The sequence below is a fragment of the Abramis brama genome (assembly GCF_963993115.1).
Source record: "Abramis brama genome assembly, chromosome: 1".
Classification (NCBI taxonomy): domain Eukaryota; kingdom Metazoa; phylum Chordata; class Actinopteri; order Cypriniformes; family Leuciscidae; genus Abramis; species Abramis brama.
The window spans coordinates 76,933,281-76,948,462 of NC_139963.1; the positions used below are offsets into that span (position 1 = coordinate 76,933,281).

The following is a 15,182-nucleotide window of genomic DNA, read 5'->3' on the forward strand; positions in this document are numbered from 1 at the left end:
TATATATATACTGTATATACACTGTAGCGAACCACTACAAATTAAGTCAAAAGGAACAAATATTTAATTAATAATCATATTAAATAACACACACACACAAAAAAAAATCTACACAATTTCATTTTAGTCATTAGAATTTGTATGAACGGAAACTAAAAATGGTAACAAAAAGAGAACAAGGTGTGGTTTTGTGTACATGGATTTTATTTTTTATTTTACATAACTTGTTGATGGTTGTGTCATATTTTTCTAAATGTGTTTTTCTTTAATTCTTGCTAGTGTAATGAGACAAATTATAACAGAATTAAAGTCTTGCCTTTATTACAGTGTCAGTGCTAATGCTACAGGCTCTTTATATAGCGAGCGAAGGCACCAGTGTCCAGCCTCTGGACCACACACACACACAGACTTTTAATTTTAGTGTTATTACTTGACAAAATATATTTCAAAATTAAAAAGAAATGTGCAGCATTTTGTCTGAGAAATATTAAAAAGAGACACTTTTTTATTTATAATTTGTCTTAAAAAAAAATTGCGAGAAAATCGTATTGTGAAACCATTATTGTTTGGAGAAAAAAAAAAAAAAAATATATATATATAGATAGATAGATATCTCCATTAGATATATATATATATATATATATATATATATATATAAATAGCCCAGAGAGTGAAGGAGAAGACTGGCACATCCGCCACACTGCCTCCACAGATGAGCCTTCTCCTGTGAGAGTGAATGGCACTGAGTAACCACAGAGTGTGTGTAATGTCTGTGTATGAAAGGGGCCTTCCCATCAGGGTCCTGACTTTGATGTAAATAAAATGGGTTCTGTCATAAACTTGTCTCAGTGTTTTCATTTCACACCGGCACCGGTTAGGTTACTGGATAGGGGTTTATCGTTTATCCCTTCTCATTTAGTGAAAAAGGTTGACAGAAGCCCATTGCTAGCAGATCTGGGTCAGTCTCATGACAAAATCAAAAGGGCGGTGTATTTCGGTCCGAGTACTGATATTGACGTCCAAAGCCGACCGTTTTGCGAGAGATCGGGGTGGGTACCACCACCCCAGAAATTGGCCGGGGAAGTATGGGATTTCTTTGAGAGGAACTTGGAAGGGGTCCAGGTAGCCTTATCGGGAGCACAGGCCCCGAGACCTAACTTACCCCCGGAGGAAGTGGAAGCGTTAGAGGAATTAGCTCGCAGACGGGATGTTGTGATTAAACCTGCAGATAAGGGAAGTGCAGTGGTAATTATGGATAGGGCACGTTATGTGCAGGAGGGACTGAGACAATTAACAGAGTCTTTTTTTTCCAAGTTGTCGGCCCCCATCTTTATGGAGTCGGTACCCCGCATTGAAAGAGTAGTGAATACCTTACTGAGGACAGGTTTCATTTGTAAGCGACAAGCAAATTATTTGTTGGGGGAAGTGAGGCCTAGGCCCAGGTGGTTTTATTTACTTCCTAAGGTTCATAATCCTCGGGATAAATGGCCTAACCCCTTCATGCCTCCCGGTCATCCGATCGTCTCGGACTGTGGAAGTGAGAGTCACAGGGTGGCAGAGTTTATTGACTTTTATTTGAATCCCTTATCTCCCAATCATTTTAGTTACATTAGGGATACCTATTACTTCTTGGAAAAGGTCAAAAGTCTGAGAGTGCCACCTGATGCGTTCTTGTTCTCGTTGGATGTGGAGAGTCTTAATACTAACATTGAGACTCCCCTAGGATTAAAGGCAGTGCGAGATTGTTTTGCCAGGTTCCCTGATGCTTCTTGACCAGATTGCAGATATATACATGGCCCAATGGGAGGAAACTGTCATTCCTAAATGCGAGAAGGTCCCTTTATCCTACTTTCGGTTTCTGGACGATGTCTGGGGAGTGTGGGATGGCAGTCGACAGGAGTTCGAAACCTTGTGTAGAAGCTGCTGCTATAGTTCGGCTTGATTTCTTCTCAGAGTTTGATGTTGAAGTAATCATGAAGACCTTGATTAGCAATTATACAGTTTATTTTATTAAAACACTTTTGGATGTCATACTGTAGAAACATTACTATAATGAATTATATGAAATTAATAACACACATGACAGTTTAGAAGAGATCAGCTGATCAAAGCACTACACTATGATTATATCGTTATAACACACAGTTCCAGCAGCCAGAGAAAAACTAACATTAAAACATCAAGAGTCAAACTGGACAACTTAAGCAAACACTGATCACCATAATGATGATCAAAGCAAACTATTAATTTCAATAAATCATCAACATCTAAACCTCTGTTAATCTCAATAAGAACTTTTCCACACATATGACAGAAATAAAGTAAATTTGGTTAGTAATAAGTGAAGCTGGTAATGCTGTTTGTGTAGTTGTTTAATGAATTTGGAGCCTGACATCAATTTATTAGGCCGGCTACACACTGGATTTATGTCAAAACCTAGAGACTTTCACACATTAAAATATCATTTATTAACATGACAAACCTGTCAAACATGATATATAAACATCTTTTCCTATTCTATTTTGCCTGGAAACGCTTCCAACACACTTGCGTGTCGTGTGAAAAATAGGTGTTGGTTCTATTTCTAGCATGCACGCGTTTTCTTCCACACCTGAGACGTGCGTCTCACGCAGGCAGTGTGCAAGCTCTAACCTGTTAACATGGAAGCTGAAATAAAAACGGACACGCCACACAGCCAGTGTGTAGCCGGCCTAACACGTCAACCCAATTTTCATTTTCAACCAAAATTTGACGTCTAAACGATGAAGTTCATGTCCAATAACATTTCTAGCTGGGGTGACCTCACATTGTGGCCATTATATGAGCACACAGTGAGTGCACTGTGAGGTTACACTTGTGACTCACATTGTGATCATATGCAGAGATCACTGGATGTTAATGAAAAAAAATCTGGCCTTTTATTTGTAAAAAAACAACAACAAAAAACATTTTAATCTAAATTTGGTGTCAATATTTCTTCAGGCTGATCAGAGTTTTTTCTCTGTTTTCTGAGAAGAAGAAAATAAAACAATGAACAATCCTCTGTAAGTTTTTGCTATTGTAAATATTGCTGCAGATTGGCTCTAAACTCATCAGTATTTTATTCTAATATTGTCGGCATCTCTATTTCCTCTGGGTGCTTCGAGTCCTTCCTCCCTGCAAAATAAAAGCATTGACTGACCTCTCGTATGTGTTTTTATCATGATTGCAGATTGTTCCAGATCAGATGAGTGTGAATCATCAGATTGTGTGCGGCTCAAAACTCACCAGCTCTTCTTGCACAGATGATCTGAAGAAGAATCACAGTAGGAGCAGCAAACACTGCCATCTCAACAATAATCACAATCACTGCAGGAAACATGAGAGGAAGAAGAGAAACTGTACATGACTGAAGTCAAGGGTATTCAACTATCAACAGTTATTGATGAAGCTTTTACAGACTGACTGATAGTTTAATGTTATAAAGCTGTCAGTATAAATGAACGTGTCGTACCTCTGTATAATGATCCAGCAGTCACACTGACTCCAGTTTCTGATGCTGTATCAGCTGGATCTGTGGATCACGTCTGTTAGTTCAGTTCAACACATAATGCCACATATACACAACATCATCATCACATAATACTGGAGCTTCACATCACAGAAATGATGAATATGTGCACGAGTCTGTCATCTATTATCTTCTTACTTCACTCTCAAGCTGTCAGGAGGAGAATGACTATCGCCATTGACCAAAAATAAATCTATTTATACAGTGATCATGTGATCATGAACCTTGTGTAGGAGCTGCTGCTGTAGTTCGGCTTGATTTCTTCTCAGAGTTTGAGCTTCTGACTGGAATCAGTGTTGGTGAAGCGACTGGAGCTGCAGAAGATGAATGTTCAGACGCATCATCTGTAGGACATTAACATCATATTTTCATATCGATCATGACATGCAGTTTGTGTTCATCATCACAGTTTACAGTGGCGGTAGTTGAGAAGAGACTGTACTGTATTACTGTATTACTGTATAACTGTTACTGTATAATTTATTCCTGGTTTATATGAGAGTGAAACACAGTTGAGCTTCTGCAAATAAACCTTCAGCTTGAATGAAGGACATAAGCCTTATAATTCCTAAACCCGACCTCCTACAAGGGTCATACTAGGCTTTAATACACTAGTCTGATTTATGCAATATATCATGTATGACCCATGTAGGAGGCCAATATTGGGAATGATGTTATATTTTACAACTTCAAAACGTATGAAGCCATCAGAAAGAGTAGAGCCAATCTGTGGAAGTTTTCACAAATCTGTCAGAAAAGAGTGTTTTCTCACCTGAATACTTGACAGTGTATCTGACTGAGGTCTCGAGTTGATTTCTGCGAGTAAGCTGACATCTCCACTCTCTGTTGTCATCTTCATTCAGGAGTGTTGTAGTCAGAGTGAGGATACAGAGATCTTGATCTGATGATAATAATATCTGATATCTGGAGTCTGTCTTCAGATCAACACCAGCCTGATTCACCCACAACAGCTTAAGTCCCTCAGAACTGACCAAATCAACACAGGAGTATCCAACATATAAATACAACCGACAGGAGAGAGTCACAGAGCGGCCTGGACTGATCTCAGTCTGTGAGGATGAAGATGATGATGATAATGATGATGAAGATGATGATGATGATGATGATGGAGACACTGAAACTTAACACAAGACACAAATCACAGACTCTTCAATCATCATCTGAGTTTAAAGGGAGAATCTGCCGTTTTTAAATTGACCACATAATCATAAACTTACCATGAAGAACACGCAGATAAACATCAGCACCTGGTCCTTGTTGTTCTCCATTCACATATTGTCTGCATCTGTATATTCCATAATCTTCTCCTGTGACGTTCTTGATGTTCAGAGAGCAGTCAGACTCCAGACTCAGTCTCTCATGTCTCTCTGTGTCTTTATTCTTTATCCCTCCAGAAATCAGTTTAACTATCCCCGAATGTCTGTTATAGTAGATCCATGTAGTTGATTTGCAGTCAGAAAGAGTTTTATTACAGGACAGAGAGACATTTTCACCAGAACTGATGAACTTAGTCACTCCACTGGTTCCTGAAACACAGTATATCTCAGTGATCATTATGATATTAATAAATGAAAAAACATAAACCCCACCAGCATACAAAGCAGAAGATTCAAATCATACAGTCTTTTTCCGCTGTTTGATAGTTAATGCATTCATTAACATTTATAGATAAACCAAATCAAACGCCTCTTTAAGATGGAATAAGAAATACTCTGACTTTGAAACAAATTTAAATAATGTAATATCATCATATCTTGAACTTTTAATTTCAGCTTTGTCATAAACATTACTGGACGGCACAGGATTAGTTGATCCTCCTTTTCAACCGTAGAAATACACTAATAACTGCCCTTAAAAGCTCTTTATCTGTTCTGTGTTTCTCTCTTTCCTTCAAACTCACCCTACTGTGACCTATGCACAGCTAAATACTAAATAACAACTCAAAACCCACAAAGAATATTTGTGGAACAGTTCCCAAAGGAAGGAGCAAAACTCAGGGAAGGTTTGCTGGGATCAGTAGTTCACTCTCCATCCAGACACAGGCGTGATGATACTGTACTTCTGTTCTCTGACCACACAACATCACTTCACTGAGCTGAACACTCGCTGTGTGTTTGACAGTCAGTTTATGATCAATCATGAGCTGAGATTGGGAAGTAGTTAACAGTGAATCTGATCATGATTAGGGCCCTCTCAAGTAAAAGTCATGACAAAATAATGCATTAACAAATCATTTAATACAATATGATTAAACATGCACTAGGAGAATATTTGTATTCCTTTACACCACCAGTACAACAAAATGGTTATTTGTAGTTCTGTTACTCACAGCGCAGTCACTGTGTGCTCATACTATGATCTCGATATCAATATTGTTAGAAGCGCTATATAAATGAAGGTGACTTGACTTGACTTGATAATATGAGCTCATCCCAGATAGAAATGTTGTTGTTCTATGAATGTTTTGAGAGCATTATGTTTTGTTCTTGTAATGTTTTCTGTAGATAATTGTATTTTTGTTCCCAGAATGTTCTCCTAAAAGGAAGGATAACACTCTCTAAACATTTATTATACAGTTTTAGCGGGACGTTTCCCAGTAGACACAGGACTGAACCATCTTTTCCTCATATGTCTCTAGTTTCCTGTTTACACTCAGTGCATTTGGGGTCAATATGACCCCAAAAATGTATATAGTGATTGTATTTTTTATTTTTTTTTAAACATTTTTAACAGGTTAATAAAGTACATGTAGGAGCGGTCGAAGTCTCGGACATGGAGCTCTCGGCATCTCGAAAACACTGCGCTGATATTGACTCTCGTTTTAGTTCTCCTTTTTTATCCAAAGTCTGCTTGCCATGGTCCATAATGTTTGAACGAAACAACAACAGCGTGCAGAGACATTACGAACTACACAGTGGTCCATGTCTGTCGCCTTGTTTACTATCAGAGGGCTCTGGTTGCTATGGCAGTATGAGTGGAAACCCGGGAGAACGTGGATATGACGACATTGACGGCGACAAAACAGAAATAAAGAAACGTGACGTGTCTTCGAATTAAATCACAAATTTCTCCTGGTTTTAAAGTTGTTGGAAACAGTCGGGATAATGTAAGTACACACAAAAAAAAAATATAACATAGATATAGTGATTTTTGTTATTTTTAAAGCAAAAAGTACATATTGTGCCTTTAAGTTTGATCGTATTTTCGTTTTCGATCAAATTGCCTTGTGAATGGGAGTGCTTGGGGCACGACTATGATAGCATCAAAAATCGCTATTTTTAAAACACTAAGAAGGCTCGACACAACATGAAACTGTGCTGGAAGTCTCACCAGGGGCTCTACACATGAACTCCAGCATTGAGAACAGCGTTTGTGTACACAGAGTTTACTAAAGAGAAAGATTTTGACCAACTCACTGTAGCTGTGTGTCCGCCGGCATTTTGACAGTCAAAAATAGTCAACGCATTCTCATCCTAGGGCGTCATATACTGACGCTTTTGACATTTCGTCTACATCTAATGCACATGGCACCCTTTAGCATCAATATGACACGCACAGAGCTTTGTTCGGTTATGGGTAGGTTTAGGTCTGGGGTAGGGTTAGGGTTAGACCGCTAGGAGGCGCCTTCTGGCCCATATCTGTCTGCGTCTCATATTGACGATAAAGGGTGCCATGTGCGTTGGATGTAGACGAAATGTCAAAAGCATCAGTATATGACGCCTTGGGATGAGAACAGGCTCAAATAGTCGATAGTTCTTAGGGCTCTCTCTCTTTACTTCCTCTTTTCTTTGTCTCCTACTCACTCTCTCTCTCTCTCTTTACTTCCTCTTTTCTTTGTCTCCTACTCTCTCTCTCTCTCTCTCTCTCTCTCTCTCTCTCTTGAGTGAGTGAGTGAGTGGAGTGTGACTAACTCGGAGAGTGGTTTGCGGTTTTTCCTTTTTCATCTGAAGGTCTGTCTGTTTTAAATGTTTTTTTTCTTTCACGGATTTCACATTTTTTATCTCTGTGTACTGTTACAAAGCACTGAAAGTAGGACTTGTGGTTTAGTGGGTTGTGTCGGACAGCTTTTAGCTGCGGCTACGACGATGGCGGAGAAGGTTAGTTTTGCCCAGCTCACTCGGCGGCACGGGCTGAAGGTCCCGGTTGGCGCTGAGTGCTCGGTTGAGGAGACTGTTCTAGCGGTGGGAGAAATAGTGGGTCATGATGTATTCGATCAGCTTCTAGGATAAACGGAGCGGTTCTTTTGTTCTTGGACAAAGTTGAAAAAGTTAACGACATTGTAGAAAGTGGCATAGTTCTCAATGAGCGTTTCGTTAAGATTTTTCCACTGGTTAATTCAGCAAGGAAAGTCTTGTTGTCTAATGTACCTCCGTTCATTAGTGATGAAACTTTGCAACGTGAACTGTCTAGATATGGACAGTTCGCGTTGGCAATAAAAAAAATTCCGATGGGTTGCAAATCTCCCCTGTTAAAACATGTGGTGTCTTTCCGACGATTTGTTTACATGATATTGAGAACGGATATTGAGGAAATAAACGCTGCTTTCAAGTTCAAAGTTGATGGCTTTGATTATGTTATTTTTGCTACAACGGAAAACATGAAGTGCTTTGGATGTGGAAAAGAAGGGCATTTAGCACGAGCTTGCCCTGATAAAGGTCGTTTAGTAAATGCTGCAGATGAGAATGAACCTCAAAGTCAAAATGTAGACCAAGGAATTAATGTGGAAAGGGATAGGCAAGCTGACGAAAGGGCAGAAACGAATGTAGTACATGGGGAGAAAGAGGACAGTGGAAGTAAGAAGTGTAAAAAGGGAAACCCGAGAAGTGATGAGACAATGGATATTGAGATTGATGAGGTAGAGAATGAAATCCTTAATGAAGAGGAGAACATTTTTAAAGTACCAACAGTAAAAAGAAAATTAAATCCTTGTGAAACAGCTGATAAATCTAAGAAAAAGATGCAGGATGGGAAAAATAAGCAAATGTCTGATGTATTGGATTCAGGAAGTGAGCAAGAGGGTTCTGAGGCATCTGTGGAAGATAGTGGGAGCCAGGATCGCAGTGGCTACAGTTTAGAACAGATGAAGACTTTCTTACAGAGTACAAAAGGAATGAGAAATGTTGAGGTGATAGATTTTTTCCCGGATCTTTCTCTGTTTATTGACTCAGCAAAAAATCTAATGAAACAAAAGGGTGACGAGTGTTTGTCGAATCCAGAGGTGTATAGATTAAAGAAAATTGTGCAAAAAGCACGCACCCAGACAATGCAGAATGGGTCACAAGAATAATGCAGTATTTTGTTGTTTGCTTATATTGCTGCTCTCTTCCCTCATAATGAGCACTTTTAAAATCGTTAATGGGATGAGGGATGCAAAAAAACAGATGCAGCTTTATGATTTAATCAAAATTAAAAAAATAGATATTATGTTTTTACAAGAGACCCATAGTACAAAAGAAAATGAAGTAGAATGGCTGAAGGATTGGGAGGGAAATATCTTTTTTAGTCATAAGACTTCTCTTAGTTCTGGGGTTGCAGTTTTGTTTTCAAAACATTTTATGCAAAGGTCTTGTGATCGCTTTGAAATAATAGAAGGTAGAGCTAATAGCAAGGTTTGAGAATGTCACAATGGAATTGATTAATATCTATGCGCCTGTTAAACCTATTGAAAGAATGTTGTTTTTTGGAAACATTGAGTGAGAATCTTAAACAGTGTGATATGGAAAACATTTTTATACTTGCTGGTGACTTTAATTGTATCATATTGAACCACATATGGTTTCAAGACGTAAATTGTTAAACATCATTAAAACCTACCAACTTTGTGATGTTTGGAGGAACTTTCATTTTAAAGATAGGCAATACACTTGGGCTCATGTGAAAGACAATTCTGTTTTGTTAGCGTGATTCGATTTTTTTTATTGTCTTAAACATCAAGTACATACGGTGGCCGAGAGAGCTCAACGCGCTGCAAATGAAGAAAACACATGCAAACAGAAAAAAACGCATGCAAATAGAAAAAAACACATGCAAATAGAAAAAAACCCACCAGCGAATAAGAATACATCTTCATCAGTTTTACAACTCACGTGCGTCCCAATACTCACAACACAACCAAATACGGAAACGCGCTGCAATTACAGAAACGCGCTGCAAAAGTTCACAACAAAACCAAATACAGAAACGCGCTGCAAATAGAACAGAACACAACGGAAATGTTTCCGGGGAACCCAATAAGTGACGGACGGGCGGCTAGGACGTGCTTACAGCCATAGATATCATATAAAGGCTAGATGTCTCGTCCGTGCTGCTGGCCAATGGAGCTCGACATCCGCACACGGCGGCCATCTTACGACAGGGAGCTCGCTCACTCATAACATGGTGCATGTACTTTTAAATAACCATAACTTGCTCAATTTTCTACCGATTTTCAAACGGTTTGGTTTGTTATAAACGTCAGAGATGTAGCTATTATACTGCATACATATGAATAATTATGTTCAAAATGTTTAAGCATTCAGAATTATAGCCACGTTAATAACGTTTGTAAGAAACCAAACCGTTTGTAAATCCGTCCAGATTTCAGCGAGATAAGAGGATTTGTGTGCGTGCTGCTCACTCACCTTAATTCACAGAGCCCTGTCCTAAGATGGCCGCCGGTGATGCCGGAAGTGACTCCGCCTTAAGACATCTAGCCTTTATATGATATCTATGCTTACAGCTGTCTACTTTTATTATTATTTTTTATTTTTTTGCAAAACATACAAAGATGACACGTTTATGACATACAACTTTGTATACAATATACAAAATGTATTTGCGATATGTTCAATGTCATAAGAATACTAAAAAGAACAATGAGCTGAAGACTAAAATAAATAAATAAAAAGATAGAGAAAAAGAACGAGGAAAAGACATTAATCTATACATCAGTTACATTGAACACATTTTGTCATGTTATGTTATAATAAGTTTCATAAGAAATGTTAGAATGTAGCTATAGGTCCAAATAGTTATGAGTTTTAAAGTTGAGGCACTCACACAAAGATATAACACATATTTTAAAAACTTTGTGTATAAAATGTATATTTATTTGCAACAGTTATGTTAACAGCATTAATACTATATTTCTGGTAAGAACAGCTATTCAGCTGATGGACACGCGCTGCGTTGTCATGGGAACATCCCAGGTGAAAATAATGAGGAAATTACGTTGTCTTTCGTTGCTCCCTTCATCAACATAATGGCACACAAGTGCCCCGCTCACTCCAAAGTGCCCAATTCAAGGGCTCTGCCGTCTGCCCTTTTAAGAGAGTAACGTTAGGGCATAGGTAAAGCCAGAGCCCGCGTCTCTCTGGTAAAGCTCGCGAGCCGTCCGTCCGTCACTTATTGGGTTTCCCGGAAACATTTCCGTTGTGTTCTGTTCTATTTGCAGCGCGTTTCTGTATTTGGTTTTGTTGTGAACTTTTGCAGCGCGTTTCTGTAATTGCAGCGCATTTCCGTATTTGGTTGTGTTGTGAGTATTGGGACGCACGTGAGTTGTAAAACTGATGAAGATGTATTCTTATTCGCTGGTGGGTTTTTTTCTATTTGCATGTGTTTTTTTCAATTTGCATGTTTTTTTTTCTGTTTGCATGCGTTTTTTTTCTGTTTGCATGTGTTTTCTTCATTTGCAGCGCGTTGAGCTCTCTCGGCCACCGTAAGTACAGTATTTTAAGTCTTGTTCTATTTGTCCTGTTGGGTTCTCTGACCATTCAATGGTGGAAGCTTGTGTGTTCATTGAATCTGTTAAGCAAAAGAGTGCATATTGGCATTTTAATAATGCTTTGCTTGAGGATGCTGCTTTTGGACAATGTTTACTTTTTTTTGGATGGGATGGAGAAGTCAAAAGCCTAGTTTCGCTTCAATACAGCAATGGTGGGATATCGGGAAGTTAAATATACAAAAACTATGTAATCAGTATACTTCTAATGTCACTGGGGACACTCTTAAAAATATTAGGATTTTAGAGATGGATATTGTGGAGCTCCAGGGGCTGTGTGGAGCTCATGGATATCCAGGTCAAATTCAGACTCTTAAGGCCATTGCACACTGAGTCCGAAATTCGCATCCGAAATTTTCGCACGTTAAAAAAAAAATTCGACCTCACGTTATGTCAATCACGCTTGCACACTGACCTACGAAACTTTCGTCCGTAAAAAAAAAATTCGGATTGGGTTCGATTTTCTGCGTTTTTCGCATCCACAGACAGTGTTTTGAGAGGTTTTTTGAAAATTCAGAGCCACCGTACAAGCGAACGACAAAATCCAGAATGACGTCTGACAAGTTGATACACTTCGTCTCGCAGCACAAGTAATAAAATGCGGATTAGTGATTACAAAGACACTGAATAAAATATAACCTGTATACAGCTGTTCTGTCTGCCCAGCGCTTCTGCCGGTCGCGCGCGCGCGTGTGTGTTGTGTGTGTGTGTCCGTCCATAGACATACTTCCAGTCTCTGTTCAGGATCGACTGGTTCACGGAAATTGGTGGTCTTCTTTTTAATATGTGGTTCCAGTATCGCTAGCAAAGCATCAAACTGTTCCACTGACATTCTGAGGTAAATTTTGAATCGCTCGGGATAATTTCGCAACTCCTTGATAAGGAGGTGAAACTCTCCTTCCTCTCGGCGCAATCTCAGTATTGGATGGACCCAATATTTCCTCTTTCTTTTTTTCTTTTTTTCTTTTTAAGAAGAAAGAGTGCAACAAATTCATCCTCACTGCTTGACGAATCTTTTTGTATTTTTTTGCGTTTTTTTCCGCAAAGGTTTAATAAATACGCATCGGACCCAGTGTGCAAGGTTTCTGTGCGTGACGAATTTTAAGGCTGACGAACACGAAAAAACGCATACGAAAATTTCGGACTCAGTGTGCAATGGCCTTTAAGGAGAAAAAAGTTGCACTAGCGCAGTGGTTCTCAATCCTGGTCCTGGGGACCCACAGCTCTGCACATTTTATATGTCTCCTTTATCTGACACTCCCAGTTCAGTTCATAGAGCTCTTTCCTAACGAAATGATCTGAATCAGGTGTGTTAAATAAGGGAGACATACAAACTGTGCAGAGCTGTGGGTCCCCAGGACCAGGATTGAGAACCACTGCACTAGCGGATCTGTTGGACACTAGAGCTCAAGGGGCTTTAGTTAGGTCCAGATTTCTAAGTATTTCTGAAATGGATGCCCCGTCCCGATTCTTCTTTAATCTGGAAAAGAAAAATTGTCAAAAAAAGAGTATTCAATGTTTATGGTCCGTGGAGGGGAAAGATCTGACTAGGGACTCTGACATTCGGAAGAGGGCTGTTAGCTTCTACAAGGAGCTGTATGCCTGTGAATGTGGAGTAGATCAGTCAACAAATCATTTCCTTTCATATCTTCCACAGATGACTGAGTCGTGTGCTGGTCTGGTGCATCCTTTGACGAGATTAACTTTTTAAGGCACTGCAAAGCATGAAAACTGGCAGAGCACCAGGTTTAGATGGCCTGCCTGTGGAGTTTTATAAGGCATACTGGCACTTCCTGGGAGAAGACTTGTTTGCAGTGCTAAGTAGCAGTCTGTCTGAAGGGCGATTGCCAATAAGTTGCAGGAGAGCCGTTTTAACTCTGCTCCCAAAGAAAGGGGACCTCAAAGAGGTCAAGAACTGGAGACCAGTGTCTTTGTTATGCACCGACTACAAGATCCTGTCGAAAACCTTGGCCAACAGATTGAGGGAGGTATTGGGGCAGGTCATCCATATAGATCAGTCTTATTGTGTACCCAACAGATCGATAGTGGACAACATATCGTTAATTAGAGATGTTTTGGAAGTCTCTAGACTCTCTGTTCAAAAGGTTGGTCTGATTTCACTGGACCAAGAAAAGGCTTTTGACCGGGTGGAACATCAGTTTTTATGGCATACTCTTGAGGCATTTGGTTTCCCACCTGAGTTTGTTGCTATGATTAAAGTGCTCTATAGTGACATTGAATGTATATTGAAAGTCAATGGTGGCTTATGCAGTCCTTTTAAAATTCAAAGAGGTATAAGACAAGGTTGTGCCCTATCAGGCATGCTGTATTCAATAGCTTTAGAACCAATGTTAAATAAAATCAGAGTAGAGTTAGATGGTTTTAAATGTGAAAAATGTTTTCCACCGATAAAACTGTCAGCATATGCTGATGATATAATGGTTTTAATAAGTGGGCAGAATGATATTAATAAGTTAGTTGATATTGTTAATAGTTATGAAATTTTTTCTTCTGCAAAAGTGAATTGGGCCAAGAGTGCAGCATACTTAGTTGGAGAATGGAAGGAGGAAAAAATTTTATTGCCAGGCGGAATGAGCTGGTCACAGTGTGGTTTAAAATACCTTGGAATCTTCCTAGGCGATAAAGAAACCAATAAGAAAAATGGGGAGAATGTGTGTGAAAATGTTGAAGGAAGATTAGAAAGGTGGAAATGGATTTTGCCTAAAATGTCTTTTAGGGGAAGGGCTCTGATTATTAACAGTCTGGTAGCCTCCTCGTTATGGCACAGATTATCTGTTTTAGAGCCTCCTGTTGGGATTCTTGAAAAAATACAAGTCAGAATGATAAGTTTTTTCTGGGATAAATTGCACTGGGTACCTAGGGCTGTGTTATATCTACCGAAGGAAGAAGGTGGTCAAGGTATTGTAGACCTCAAGAGTAGAAAAGCAACACTTAGGCTACAATTTGTTGAGAAATTCTTATATAAACCAAACGTTTTGTGGGCTGGATTAACTTCTTGCCTTTTAGGTAAGGTTGGTGGGTGGGGTTTTGGGAAAAATCTTTTCTGGACGGACTGTAATAAGATTGATTTTGGGTTTATTTCTCCTTTTTATGAAAGTGTGAGAAAAGCTTGGTGTGTGGTGCAAATCAGAAGATCCTTGCCCTACAAGTCTTTACAATGGTTTTTAGAAGAACCTCTGATTAATGGTGCACATTTGGATATATGTGACGATACAACACATTGGTTAAAACAGGTTTTAACAAATGCTAAGGTTGTGAAAATGAAGAGCCTAGTGGAAGTGGCTGGTAAGACTCTGGACAATACTTTTGCATTTGCAAAGAAACTGGGCATAAGATCAATAAGGACAATTTATCTTCTGTTGAGAAAATTTAGAGAGACATGGAGTAAAGAGGATTGGACTTTTTTATCACGAACTGTCCCAAATGAAATGGATCGCTTTCCAAGCATGGTTATACCTAAGACTGTTTTAGAAATGGAGAATTTTTCAGTCACTTCAAAGAGTTCAGGAGATATTGTTTTTGATACAATGGCTGGTAAGAGTTTATATCAAGTGTGTGTAAGAATGATGAATAAAGATAAATTACAACGGGTGGATACACCATGGAGAAACCATTTAAATGTTGAGGATGGTTTTAAGCCTTCTTGGGGTTTGTTTTACAAGCCACCATTGACTAAAAAAGTTGGAGATCTGCAATGGTGAGTATTACATGGCATTATTGCAGTCAATGCTTTCATTTCAATCTTGAACTCAAATGTGCAAGATAAATGCCCTTTTTGTATTAACAGAGAAACCATTTTTCATTGTTTTATGCATTGTGAGAGACTGAAAT

General features: G+C 39.0%; 2 protein-coding genes across 2 annotated transcripts in view; both read right to left on the reverse strand.

Annotated features, from left to right (window-relative positions):
• The window catches only part of LOC311089569 (uncharacterized protein), a 406,125-nt gene that overhangs the window by 60,761 nt on the left and 330,182 nt on the right, over positions 1 to 15,182 (reverse strand). The gene's annotated exons all lie outside the window — the stretch shown is intronic.
• LOC311097843 (uncharacterized protein) lies at positions 741 to 5,125 on the reverse strand (the record flags this gene model as incomplete). Its single annotated transcript, XM_084137791.1, has 6 exons — positions 741 to 3,156; positions 3,268 to 3,348; positions 3,494 to 3,553; positions 3,775 to 3,894; positions 4,323 to 4,685; positions 4,789 to 5,125. 6 exons carry the CDS (start codon positions 5,123 to 5,125, stop codon positions 3,101 to 3,103), a joined length of 1,017 nt encoding a protein of 338 aa, XP_083993917.1. The 3' UTR covers positions 741 to 3,100.